Source organism: Syngnathus scovelli, chromosome 4 (genome assembly GCF_024217435.2).
Source record: "Syngnathus scovelli strain Florida chromosome 4, RoL_Ssco_1.2, whole genome shotgun sequence".
Taxonomy (NCBI): Eukaryota; Metazoa; Chordata; class Actinopteri; order Syngnathiformes; family Syngnathidae; genus Syngnathus; species Syngnathus scovelli.
In genome coordinates this window covers 15413327-15427063 of record NC_090850.1, presented here as the reverse complement: position 1 = coordinate 15427063, position 13737 = coordinate 15413327, and the positions used below count along the sequence as shown (strand labels likewise).

The window sequence follows — 13737 nt, the reverse complement described above, 5'->3', positions numbered from 1 at the left end:
CTAGTCTAGGGTCATTATCATATATATCTTATTTCATTTCCCCATATAATCCGCCCCCCCGTGCAGTTTTTAAGAGACATAGCTGTAATTGCTCTTGGAGGTGAGATGAATAAAAAGAGTACTATATTGAGAGAGTATTTAAAATGTTTATTCACTGTCATATAATCTTGCCAGTTCAGTAAACATATCAATGTATTAAACTCCATCATTGGATTGCTCTGTAGTACACATTGCACGAGATAAGCATGAGCGTGAACACTGTGGTGCAGTACCAAGGTCTGACACAGTGAGGTGGTGTTGTTAATATGACCGAATTGTTGTTGTATCATTATGACCGCTGTACTGTAATTAAATGCACCGACAGCACCAACCATGATTGATTTGGGAATATTTACATGGGATTAACGCTAACCCTAGCTACTTTTTTTTTGTTTTTTGTTTTTTCTTCTTAACTTGGAAGTTCCCGAGCTTGCCACTTGCGGGGTAACCTTAAGTCTCTTAAGTTATTTTTACTGCGAACTTGCAGGATGGAGAGAAACTGCGTAAAGTGGGAAAGAATAACCTCAAAGCATAATAATAATAATGATAATAATAATAATAATAATAATAATAATAATAATAATAATAATAATAATAATAATAATAATAATTAATAACAATAATAAATGTTTACTGTTCTCCCAAGTTACTTTATGATAGCAATATCTCCCACTTAAGATCCACACAAGTCACAGAAAAGTGACTTCCCATTCGAAGTGAATCACGCACGTTCAGTGGAAGTCCTGTGCATGCTGCGTGTGTTGACGCATTTGGGGAGCGTGCTCCAGTGTTTGCGCTCAATCTCCCGAATCATAGATGCGGGGGAGGCTCTCCGAGAGACGGGGGTCGTGTGTGTGTCGGGAGGTTTCCTTTGGGGGTGTCATACCGGGTGCCGTGGGTCTGGGATGGCGCTGAGTACAGTGTGAGCGAGTTTGTAGCCAAACTTTGCAGAGCGGAGGCAAGGCTGCAAAAGTTCGCCGGGGAGGCTGAGTCGCAACCCCGCACGGTTCCGCTGTCATGTCCCTCCTGGACCTCCCGTGTGAACAAACATATGGATTAGAAACTTCAAAATGCGTGGATTGTTGTCTCGCTAAATTGGATTTATCCGTGGGATATACAAGTCATCGCTTTGCTGCTTTTGCTGCACGCTGTTGCAGTCTCAATGGACTCTTATCTACCGGACTGAAATGCATTGCTTAACTTGGAGATAAGCGAGGAAGCTTGAGGAGGACATATACCATGTAGCCTTGTGTCTGTTCTTTTTTTTTTTCTCCACGCAATGCATTCCCCCCGTGACAAGGAAGTGGCGCTCTTATCTCGGAAACACCGACTCATGGCTGCGGCTATGCCCGGCGAGGATAGCCCTTTGCCGGTCAACACTTCCAGGGCTGACCGCAACGGCTTGGGGGGAATAGTGCACTGTTTCATATGTGGCAGCGGAGTCACGGCAGGGAAGGAGCTGAGATTGCAAGTGACATATCAAAAGGAACGCTACCCCTTTTTCCCGTTCCTTCAGAACCAGGAGCCAGCTCCGGGTGCGAGCGAGCTGAGCCCGGAGGGTCACGCGCTGGTGTGCGCTGTGTGTCACTGCTTCCTAGCGGAGCAATGGAACTCCTTTGAGAGGAGCGGGACGCCCATCGAGAAGCGCATGTACTGGCTGAAGCGACCCTATCAGTGCGACTCTCGCCGGGTCCCTCAGGAGTGGAATATCTCCTACGAGCTGGAGCGGAGGATCAGCACCGGCAGCCACAACTACGACGGGGGCGCGGAGTCGGACTTCTCATCCTTCTCTGACAACATGTCAGATCAGGAGATGGATGTGGTGGACAGGGGCGCTGTGAGTAAAGACAAGTGCCCGAGAGCAGCGGCTAAATCACAGAGAGATGGGAACCGGAAAAGCAGTGTTAAAAACAGCCCAGACTCCCCAAGGACGCTCCCCCGGTATACGGTTGGGGTCTATGGTGCGCAGGGGTCACCCAAACCGGAAAGCTTGACGCCTACGAGACGCGCTCCTAAAATGATGAATAATGTGTGTCAGTCATCATATTCTTTGGCCAAGTTTCAGGAGAGTGTCCCTCAGCGGTGCAATGACAACCACCCCCCCAATGCACCTGTGCAGGACAACGGGGTCATTATCCGCCACAGGTCATGGCTGGGCGAGGCCAACGCGAGACACCCTGATCCGTGTCACATCCAGCGAGGATCCGACAACAGCTGCGCCTCACCCGGCTATCCTCATCCCACCTCCATCGTCAACTCTAAATGTAATCGGGATATTCCGAGAGGCAGCAACTCAGATGAGGATGAGATTAACATCACAAGTGATGAAGACAGGGACATGCGAGGTCGTAAAACTGTCAAACATCGTGGTGACCTTTTGACCAGAAAAGTAGCACAATTGCACCGCAATGCAGAGTCAAACGCAGAGGGACGTGCTTGCTTTATCTGCGGCACTGAACTCAGTCCTGGTGGAAGTTATAAAGTCAGCGTTCAAAAGCAAGAAACGGCACAAGGGGAACCTTTCTTTCCTTTCCTGTGGCTGCACAGCCCCCCTCCAGGTGCATTACCCATCAGCCCAGCAGGTGTGACACTGGTGTGCGGCAGTTGTCACGCCTCACTCATGCAGCAATGGCACAACTTCCAACAGGCTGACGTTCCCGTGCTTCAACGCCTTTATGTCGTCCCGCTCAACCCGGCTGCCGCGTCCCAGCAGGACAAAATCATTCAGGCAACGGCGTGCGACACTAGAGGTCCTCGTGAGGCCTGTTTTCTGTGTGGCGATGAGTGCGGCGCCGATAAAGTGGTGCACGCGCAGGCCGGCGTCGGTAAATCTCGCGGGGTGATGTTTTTTCCTTTCATCAACATGCTCCCCTGCCCACCCAATGCCCAGCCGATGAGGAATGGCCGTGTGCGCTGCTGCTCTCAGTGCCTTTTAATCCTGGAGGACATCTGGAGTGCTTATCGCCTTTGTCTCAACGAGGACCTCATCACATCTCTCAGCTCCTTCCTGGTCAGGTATCATTCCGTCCTGGCCATTGAAGGGTTTGGAGCTATTCGTTCCCATACGGGCGTTTCTTCTGAGAGCTCCGTGTCGGTGTGCTACTTGTGTGGATCGGAGTTATCTCCCGGATGCGAGTTCCAGCTTCATGTCAATCCGCCTGGACGTTGCGGTGAGAAGGAGCCTTTCTTCCCCTTCCTCACAGTGCACCCACCTGCTCCTCGAGCCAAGCCAGTTGATGCCACAGGCCTGGTGTCGGTTTGCGCTCTCTGCTACCATGACCTGCACAGTCAGTGGGCCCAGCATGAGAGCAAAGGCCCGGGCCCCACCGCGCCCTCTACATCATCCACCTCCGGATTGTCCAGCTCTCCTTGGGCCCGCCAGTACACCTGTGAGGCCTTTGTGTGCTTCTTCTGCAGGCAGGAGCAGCACAGGCAAGGACGGATGTGCACGGTCACTGTGGCGCGGCTCCCTGTTTTCCTCTATGCGCCACGCAGCGCTCGCACCATCCTGGTAGATGATGGGAGGAGGCTGATAGTTGGCTCGTGTATGGATTGTAAGTCCGTGGTCCAGGTGGGCCGGAACGCACAGCAGGACAGGGAGCGGTCGCGACACGGGGCCTCAGATGGCCAGAGAGAAGAACCGCAATTAACCTCGCCACAGCCTGGACAACAGGTTGGTCATTGTTGCGTATTTCAATTTCATCATGCAATGAAGGCGGCTTGTCTTATTGAATTAGGCTTTTATGCTTCCTAATTTTCCCACACTGTGCACAATGCGTTTATCCTTGTGTGACCTTATGGTTTCACATGGTGATAATGTTGACATCTTGCATAACTGAATTGCTGTCACACTCATGCTGTCACGAAAGCGCTTGTGTTGCCAAACCAAGAATGGTATCACTCTTTAAAACAATAGATGTTAAGATACTGTGGAGAGGCCTTTGCTGCCAATGACAGCCATTTGTGTGCAATCCTCCTCATTAATATTCTATTTGGTTGTAACAATGGTCGAGGAAGCACCTGGAGGCCAAAAGTGGCAATGTTATAATGTCCTGAATGAGGTGAGGGGAATTGTTGGTTGAACAGTTCAGATGTGCTTCTCAAGAAACAATATTCAATAGATGTCTTCTTAAAAATAATAAATCTATCCTATTTCACTCTGGTGCTCATTCTTACCATGTTTTAATGTCACTCTCCCATCCGTAAAACTTGTAAAATTCCCGTCCTGCTGTTTTAAAACTGAGGGTGGAGAATGCAAATGGGAGCCAGTGGGCTTGTGATGTTTTAATGAAGCGCCAAGGAGCCTTCAGACCCGCCAGTTGGCCCCGCGAACCGCTCGCTCATGCAAACAGTTACCGAATGTGCAGCCTCGCAGGACATAAGACAAACATCTGTGGATGCCATTCGCACTCGGCAATCTCAAAATGGAAGCGCGCTCACGCCAGCTGTCGGGAGCTGTCCACCTCATTCGCTATCGGTCCCTTAAGATAGCGGCGGTTTTGCACTTTCTTTGGAGCCGTCCTACAGATAGGGAGCACGTTTCAACAAATAGCCACAACTGTACTCGACTGGTGGCGTAATCACTTGTTTATTTTTGTTATTGTTGGTCTGGTTATGCTGTCACACGTTATGAGATGAGCTCATAGGGGCTTCTCTTAATATAGAGTCTAATTATGGGACCGGCTTTTGCCCATGAGTCTGAGGTGTGGTGGGACAAGTGTCATGGGTGAAAAGGTTTCGGGTGATCATTTTGGACGGAGCTAGCTGCAGGTGGCACAGCTCCTTTTGGCCTGTGACATTGTCTCTTTTGGGAAGTGTGTGCATGTATGTGTGTGCGTATGTTTGTGAGGGCTGCAGGGGACAGGTGCTTTGCTTTGTCCCTTTGTATCATGCTTTGTTACACAAGGTTTCTAACGACCGTTGTAGTGTGTGATGTGATTTAATAAGATTCATATTCAAAAATTTCACTTCACTACATCTATATTTTCTGCCCAATGTCCCCTTGCCCCCACAAAAAAATGTTAGTGGAGTTTTTCCAATTTATTTTTTGGAATCAATGAATAAAATTAGTTTTTACTCATTTGTTTTAATTGTTATGGGTCAGAAGACTGTTGTTTAAGCATGTGGTTCTTTGGCATAGGATTTTTAGTGGCATCCATTTTTAGTGGTTCTTTCTAAAACCAATGTTCGATGGTTCTGTACGGCAACAAATTACAAGCAAATGCTTTTTCACTGACACGACCTACTTTCGTTGTCTCCTAAAAAGTAGTCTCAAATCATCCTTCTGTATATAGCTCAATCAGCTGTCTAAAGAGCCATTCATGAACCCGTGAACATTTTATTGCCATATGGAACCAGGGGTGCTCTATCACACTTTGATGTACGGCTCTGAATGACTTTTGCTTTCTAGAGCATATGTAAGCAGGATATAATGGATGGCCGAAACCTAACCTGTCACGAAGTATGTGAGTGTGTTGTCACTGCTGGTCTGGTATCCTGTTTAGAGGGTAAAAACATGCCAGCCTTCTCACAGCACCGCCAAGAGAGATTTACAGCGGAGCGGTAAAATGAGGGGGAAGTCAAAATTGCACATGGGATCAGGAAGTGAAGCTGAAATGGGATATAAACAAATTAGCTAGTGTGAACAATTGGAAGTAAAAGAGAAGAGAAACATTGAGGGCTGCAAGGGGGGATTAAAGGGCTTAAAATTGCATTCAGAGAAATTAATCATACTTTCATTAATTATATTCCTTCTTTTCTTTAATCACTCGCTTTCTGTATGCATCCGGCAGTCTATTTGTCCAGATCACATTCAGTTTGAACTTAAAAAAAAAAAAAAAAGCTCCAATACTACTACACCGATACCACGTGGCAGGTGCCATGGCAGGAAGGCATGTGTGACACTGTTTTAATTGTGAAGTGGGCTGTTGGACAAATTCCCGGATCCACAATTTTATCCTGTTTGGCCAAATGTTTTGTCTTCACCCTTGGCCACACCCCTCTTTCATGTTTTCTGGAAATTCGCTCAGTAGCTTTTATGCCATTCTACTTATTAATTTGCATGAACATACTAATGAAGTAACTAATGAACGTTTTGCTGTTGATGAGGTAACAGCAGTCAACAATCAGTGTAAATTACAGAATTCCAATTATTTTAATTAGAGAAGCTGTTAAAGTTGGAAGTGGAATTACATTTATCATCCTATATTTAAAAAAATGTCAACTTCCTGGAAAGCGTGAGAGATATCGTACTCGAGCGAGATCATTGAGATTGAATCAAGGAAGTCCAGCTGAGATGTTTCCTCACTTCCTGTTGCCACAGAAAGGAATGCCATTGAGAGCAAAGACTGAATAAAGAATTAGCATGTCACGCTGCTGCTCTTGGCTTGTTGTGTTTTCCCCCCTGGCATTAAAAATCATGGCCAGACAATGGCATCAAACTGATGTCCAGGGGCTTGACGTCAAAGCCTTTAGGGCCAGGATGTCATTTGTATCTGGGAAATATTGACCTTTTGATCCTGTAGCATAGTTAATTTTCCCAAGGGGGTCACGTGATAAAGTGGAACAGCTGTTAAGGGCCACACAAAAACCTCAAATGTGTTTGCTATTAATTTAAGCCAGACATTGTTATCGTCTTCATATCAAGTTCACATTAGTACTACAAGGATCAAGAATTAGAGCACATTGTTGACAGCAAATGGCAAAATGGCCACCCCCTGAGATGGATAAAAATAGGTGAATTTTGCCTGTTTAATTCATATTCCACAAATTAGACAGTAATCAGAATACTGTGTTTTGACCAATTGGGCTGCACAGAACATATTAGTACAAAGAAAATTCTGAGGTTGACTTTCCCTTAAGGTATCGGAACTTGGTGTTGGCGAGTACACAAATGTACAGTAAGAACTTACTCACGTACTCATACTTGGTCTAAAAAAAGTGGTATCGGTGCATTCCTCATTTGGATATATTTAGTGTTGCATAGGGAGCCCTGCATGGTGCATTTGGAGGTGTGGTCATGCTTTAACTTAAAGCAGCGCTCCCTCTAAAAGGCATAGTCTGCATTTTTACAGTAGTAAACCAGCTTAATTACAGAGAACAGACAGAGTGCAAAGAAACTACAGCTCTTGGTCCTCCTCCAGCTGCCCTCTCGCCATAACACGTACACATGTATGCGAACCTGCCGTGACACACACACACACACACACACACACATGCGTGCTCGCTCGCACAAGCAAAATATATAATCTTTGATCTGCATCTCAATTCACAACAGCTGCAAGCGTGTTTGTGCACACGTGCGTCTGCCAGGTGGTCGGCAGCGCTGGCAGGTGTTTGCTCTTGTGCTCGCAAATGCAGCTGGATTGTGCCACAGCTGTTAGCGTGTCAGGCCGGTTGTGTGCGTGCACGTGTGTGCATGTGCGCGGTCACACAGTAGCCACTATCACTGCTATTTTTAACATGTAACATGTGTTCTAGCTGTTGTTATCACAGCTTTCTATACTCTTCCTCTGGTTTTCCATGTTTTTGTTCAGTTTTTTGCATCACTCGTCCCTTTTTTGTCCTTCATGCTTAACAGTGACATCTTAAAATGGATGAAAGAAGATGTCACCCTGCTGTCAGGATAACTGTAGATGTCAGCTAGAGTCCCAAATAGCACGTAGTGGACTAAATATACTTGGCAGTCAGCACACTGGCTCCAAGCGACCAGACGTTAGATGTGTTTACTTTTTTTCTGTCAGCCAATCAGAGGACAGATAATTATCTGCAGCGGTCATCTTCAGGGATATTATTTTGGCTCAAGATGTCATTCCTTTCTTGGATGACGCGCTCCATCCATTAGCATCCCTTCTGGCCGTGACCTCGCCGCCCCCTCGCACAGACCGACCACCTGGTCTCTGATGGTCTGCTCCAGCAGGCTCCAGGACAGCTGGGAAGTATGACCGACAGAGCAGGGAGTTTTTGGACTGAGCTAGATGTCAGAATGTAGTGTGCGGTTTCAGAAGAGGCCATGACAACTTTTTTTTTTGTTCTTAGTCTGCACACTGTGTGCTTATCACATTTTCAGAATCATGTCTCATTCACCTTGAAGCATTTTGAATGATCAATCTTGTGGTTGTCGTTTTAATATGTTAATGCCGTCAGAGAATAAAGTAATATCATAACCTTTGCTAATGTCGGGTCATCAGGAATCCTCATCTGTTTTGTTTGAAATGATAGCTAGCCGACTGTGGAAAACCAGATTATGATGTTGCGCTCGGAGCCTTGCATCACGTGCATTTTACCCTGACAGAACCCATCACACAAGGTCAGGCTGCACTCATCAGACCCAATGACCTCTTTCAGAGTCCAGAATAGTCCCCAGCAAAATAATTACTGCTAAATAAGTGCTTTTCCCAAGGCTACAAAGCTGTTTAGTCTTTCTTAAGCCGGTCATACGCTGTACAAATTAAGACATTTGAGGCCGTCTCGCTTGACGGAATCGGGGTTGATTCCAAGTTGCATTTCGGGCAATTTCTGACAATGATCTCATGCGATTCAAATTGGGTTACTTAATTTTTCAAACCCAAGGCCTTTTTCAATCACTGGGCCTGCACAAAGTGAATTAAGTAGATACCCAAAGACACAGCGTAAAGCGATAAGTTGTCCTTTGAGACTGTATGATGATTTCAGTTCTTAGGTTTGTGTGGGTTGCATGTTAAAAACAGGTCTTTTAAAAGCGTAGGCCCAGCTTTAGGATTTCAAACCTCGTGATCAAAAAGCTCTTCACTTAGCTTTACATACCGCTGCGCACCTTTCCGCTTGAAATAAACGGACATGCCATTAATCTGTCCCCCCCAAAAATAATAAAAATGAACAACCTGAGTACTGTTTTATTGTCAGTCTACATGTGTTGCTGCAGTGTTTGTGTGAACTCGCTGTTGCCTAAAGCTTTAAAACGCCGCCACCAAGATTCTATTTGTGCGCCATGCAATGGTGTTTCCAGTTATGTGTTAGCATTACGCCACTATACATCTAAAAAATAATTAAATAGAAGGTTGCGCAGGGACTGCGGAAGAAGCCATAACGTTTCGTAGCAACTCTGGACAGATTACTGCAAATTATTCAAGACTTGTTAACCAAATTTCATTTGTTTGCGTGTACTTGCTTGCAGGTTTTCATTATCAGATTATTCTTGTTATGAGAATTTTTTCCATTGGTGCATGTTTCCCACTGACATGACTGCACCATGAATCAGAACTGCACGAATACAGTGTCTCCATCTGCGTGACAGATAGTTGCCGCATATGATAGTAAACGATTTTGGTTTTTCGTTCAAGGCCGCTGTAATGCAGCTTGTTTAGGAGGACGTGATTTCACATGGTCTTGGGTCGAGTCGACTTTAACATGCATCAGATAAATGGTGGCAGGATCAGAGGTAGATTGTTGACAGCTCAGTGTAAACATGATATAGCAAGAAAAATCAAAGTTTCCCTCCCTAATTGACGTCAATTATAAAAGCTCAAGTTGTTTGGGAAGCACAGGCAGGAGGCTTCAATATGTTTTTATGTTCCTCTTCTCTTCCACAGGGTGTCATAAAAATAGCTCTTGGCGCATCACGTCTGCTGTCGGAGGGATTCTCCTCACTCGCTTCTCGCACTTTCCCCCACACCATCGCTTTTTTTTTCGCCTCCTCATCCAATCTTTTGTCCCCTTTTGCCCCTCCCTCCCTCCTTCCCTCCCTCCCCCCTTCCGCTTCATCTCTCCCTGTGGTATTAGTGGGGCCACATGTTGCTGGCCTCTCCTGGTGGTGTGAGCCCCATGGCAGGCCCTGGCTCCAGGCTGACGCGTAGTTTGGTGTGAGTGTGTCTGCCCGTGCATTCGTGTGAAAGTGTGTGTGTGTGCGTGTGCGGCCGCTAACACGGTAACCTGATAGTGGTGTGGCTGAGCGCTACAGAGTGGAGCAGTGCTGTGATTTATCCCGCGGGCCCAGCAGATGGCTGCAACAGGAGTTTGTTTAAGTTTGCTTCAGAGCCGGGCAAGCGGCCAGGAGCATAGCGAGTGCCTGCCAGAAAAATGTTCAGTGACTCTGGATGCCTAACCACACTACTCCCTCTTGTAGCCCCCTCCAACCCCCCTAGTCAACACACACACATCCACACAGGCAATGGCAGACTTGCTGTCGCTATTCTCCTTTTACCCCTCTCTTATTTCTTTTTCCTCCCATCTGTTTCACACACATGCTTGGTTGGAATTGCATACACACTCAGGTACACGCGCGCACACGCACGCACGCACACACATGCTTGTGTTTGCAGCATCCCTACTGCTGCTCTCACAACTCATAAGGGGGCATATGATGACGTGGTCAATCTGGTGGAGGCGCCGTAATGTAACACTTTGCAAAGCAGAATAATCACAAACGTGTCGTTTCAAAGGATAATGTGCTCACTTTACTCTTTTTTTTTTCTGACCGCTTATTGATCTCTATGACTCTTTTCTTTCAAATAAGTTCACGTCACTACATTACCATAACAACGAAACTGCTAAAGTCAAACGTAATCGGACAAAACTTTTCAGGAATCTGTTTTTCAACGATCAAATTGTGTCCATGTCCAAATTCTAGTCCCAAGTCACTAGCACCCGAGTCCCAATCAAGTCTCTAGGTTTTTCTTTTTGCCAAGCTGAGTCGCAAGTCATCAAATTGGTGACTTGAGTCGATTCCAGTCAATTCACAATGACTCAAGTCACGATCTCTGACTCACAACTACCTATTTTTCATTTTGTAAAATGTCCTCCTGTACTTTGTAGTCCAGTCCTGTGTTTTCCTAAACAGGATCAACACAATTAAGCAATTATTATTTTTTGGGCAACATTTAAAGTGTTTTTATGTTCCAACTTTTCTAATGCGTTTTTATTTTTCTGGTTAGGCTTTTAAGTGCACTTTACTAAGTTCGGCATAATTGAATATTGTTGGGAACAGAATGGAACAAAAAGCCGCGTGTGTCTGTATTCTGTTGTCAATTGTTACCTGTAGGAGGCGTTTTTGAGTATGTAGCAGTACCAGTGTAACACATGAAAAGTGTGTTTTGTGCTAAACTACTACATTAATCCTTTGTTCAAGTTGCTATAGTAACTGCAGCTAGTCCTCTTCATTCATGCAGTCATTGAAATTGCGACCCCAATCAATATGTATTATTCCCGTGATGTTAAAGGAGACCTCTCTTGTATGACATGGCCTCTGTGGCCTCTCGCATATCTTTTTGAAAGCCACTTCAAACGCGCACAAGTGTCTCATCAAACAGAACACAGAGGAGACAGGTGAAGAGAATTCATATCCGCCTGAAGCTCCTGGAGCAGGAAGTGAGGGGTCATAGGTTGGTTAACTTAGCAGCCCACTGATGAATTCATCTGTCAAGGTCAGACTCTGTGATCACGCCGGCTTTATTGCCTAGACGAGTGTGCTCAGTAAGTGAGGACGAGTAAGTGAGGTACACACATGCTGACCATTGGCGTGAATAAGAGAAAATTGCTCAATTTTCTCTTATTCCGATCAAAGTTAAACAAAGGCCTGAGTCTCCAAAAGGTGATCCACCGACTTAGCCCAAGTGACCTACTACAAAAACGGAATGATAACCAGTTAGGGAATTTTATTTCTGCATCTAACAAAAACATGTTCAACCCCTAAATTAGATGCTTGGTCTAGCTTATTTTCAAATATGATAGTCAATATCTTTTTTAGCCCGTCTCCTCTCCATGAAATTAAAGCCAAACTCAAATCATCCACCTGCAGCAAAACAAATATCATGTCCATTTCTGTATTCCATTATCATTTTATTACTTGTGGAGTGTGTAGTCAGCTGTGAACTTTGCCTGGTTTATGTGAATTCTGCTGCAAACACTTGATGAAATAAAATTGGGTAGGTTCAACAAAGCGTTTTTTTTTTCTTCTCCCCCAGTGTAGCAGGTTTGGGCCTTGCCCTCACTGCACAGCACGATTTATGTACAAGAGTGTTGTGGAGCATTTATATCGATCAGATCAAACATGACTCTCCCTGCTCACACCTCTCGTCAGTTTGTAGACATCGACTTGTTTTTACGGGGTGTTGCTGAGCTGGCAAGTGCTTACCGCTGCATTACTCAGCTGCGTTCCTGTTGGATCTCCATGATAGCCTGTAAAACCCGACTGACAGCATTGCTTTAGAAGCCGCCGTACGTCTACCTGTGCATCTTCTGAAACTGTGGGAACGTGTATGTGTGTGTGTGTTTGTGTGTGTGTGTGTGTGTGTGTGTGTGTGTGTGTGTGTGTGTGTGTGTGTGTGTGTGTGTGTGTGTGATTGAGCAACATGAGGAGGTCATCTCTGTGCACGTACATGACTCTGTGATCAGGCCTGCTGACCTTGTGACCTCGGGCGCTCTGTGATGAGGTTGTCTCAAATTACATTGAGCCTCTGTTTGCCAGCATTAGAAGAGGAAGGTCGCTTTTCCCCTTATTTCTCCCACATATTTCCGTATTTGCTGGCGTGTGAGTGAATAAGAGACATAGGTGCGAGCCGTGTGCGTGTTTATGATGGGGCTCCCGTGTGTGTATGATTCTGTGGCCCAAGCTTGAGGTAAATATTTGAGAAGCGCAAGCACCATTAGGCTCTGTTTGATGGGAGAGTGTCGTGTGAGGCAGATGATGACATCAGCTTTTCCCCCCACGCTACCTTGGTGAGAACAATGGTTATGCATTTTGCATCTGCAACTATTCAAAATAAGAACGAGATGTTGTTTTTACGATATCAACTCTTCTGTTTTGGCTTGTGTGAACAGACGCTCTCCCAGGCTTTGCTTTTTGACTTTCCTAACTTTGCCTGGTTCTTAATTAGTTCTCTCATTGTCAACTTTAAATCTTCACCCTCCCCTTCATTCTTTGCCTCTTTTCGTCTCTGTTCCAGTGCGGTGCGAGCCAATCTCACTGGCGCCGGAGCTGCCTTTTTTGTTTCCTCTCTAGAGGAGAACGATTTATTGGTTCTGTTTTTTTTTTTTTTGGGGGGGGGGGGGGGTTCTTTTTTTGAAACACATTTATTATCAGCTTTTTTGCTCTCATGGAAAACAGTGACATAGCTCACCCCCCTTCATGTGTGTGCACTTGCATGTGCGTGTCTATGCGTATGCAAGAAAGTGCACAATCTCGGCACAGATGTTGTCAAAGGCTCCGTGTTTTATGAAGCAGTCCCTCTCTTGCAGGAAAAAAGGAAGTGTCTAATAAAAGGGGTGTGTGTTTGTGTGTGTGTGTGTGTGTGTGTGTGTGTGTGTGCGTGTGTGTGTCTGTGTGTGTCGGAATCAAACACACACGCACACACACACGCACACACACATAGAGCCATGAGTTGGCCTCCCTCAGTCTCCCCAGCTTGTAAGAGTCAGAGAAAGCGAGCGAGTGAGTGAGTGAGCGAGCGAGCAAGGCAGGAAACAGAAAGGGAGGCTGTGCCAAGCTGGAGCTGAATTCCTGCCAAGAGTCTACTTGTTTGCTCGTCTGGCTGGAGCCAGAGGCTGACCTTATTAGCTCGGAGGGCAGCCGTCTTATTAAAACACATCTGGCGCTCAGGGAGCCCAAATAGTCCTCATATTGTCTTCCTGCTTGCTCCTGACCTTGCGTTACCTAGCAGGAATGCTGACAAGGGCTTCACGCATCTGTTGAGAGTTTCACCAGGGTAGTCCACCTCCCTCCCC

General features: G+C 45.9%; 1 protein-coding gene across 1 annotated transcript in view; it reads left to right on the top strand.

Moving 5' to 3' along the window:
* The first annotated feature begins 872 nt into the window (after positions 1 to 872).
* Positions 873 to 13737, top strand: part of gse1b (Gse1 coiled-coil protein b) — a 121407-nt gene continuing 108542 nt past the window's right edge. The window contains exon 1 of the mRNA XM_049718666.1: positions 873 to 3712. Coding sequence (XP_049574623.1) covers positions 1319 to 3712 — 2394 coding nt within the window. The 5' untranslated portion in view covers positions 873 to 1318. The remainder of the gene's footprint in view (positions 3713 to 13737) is intronic.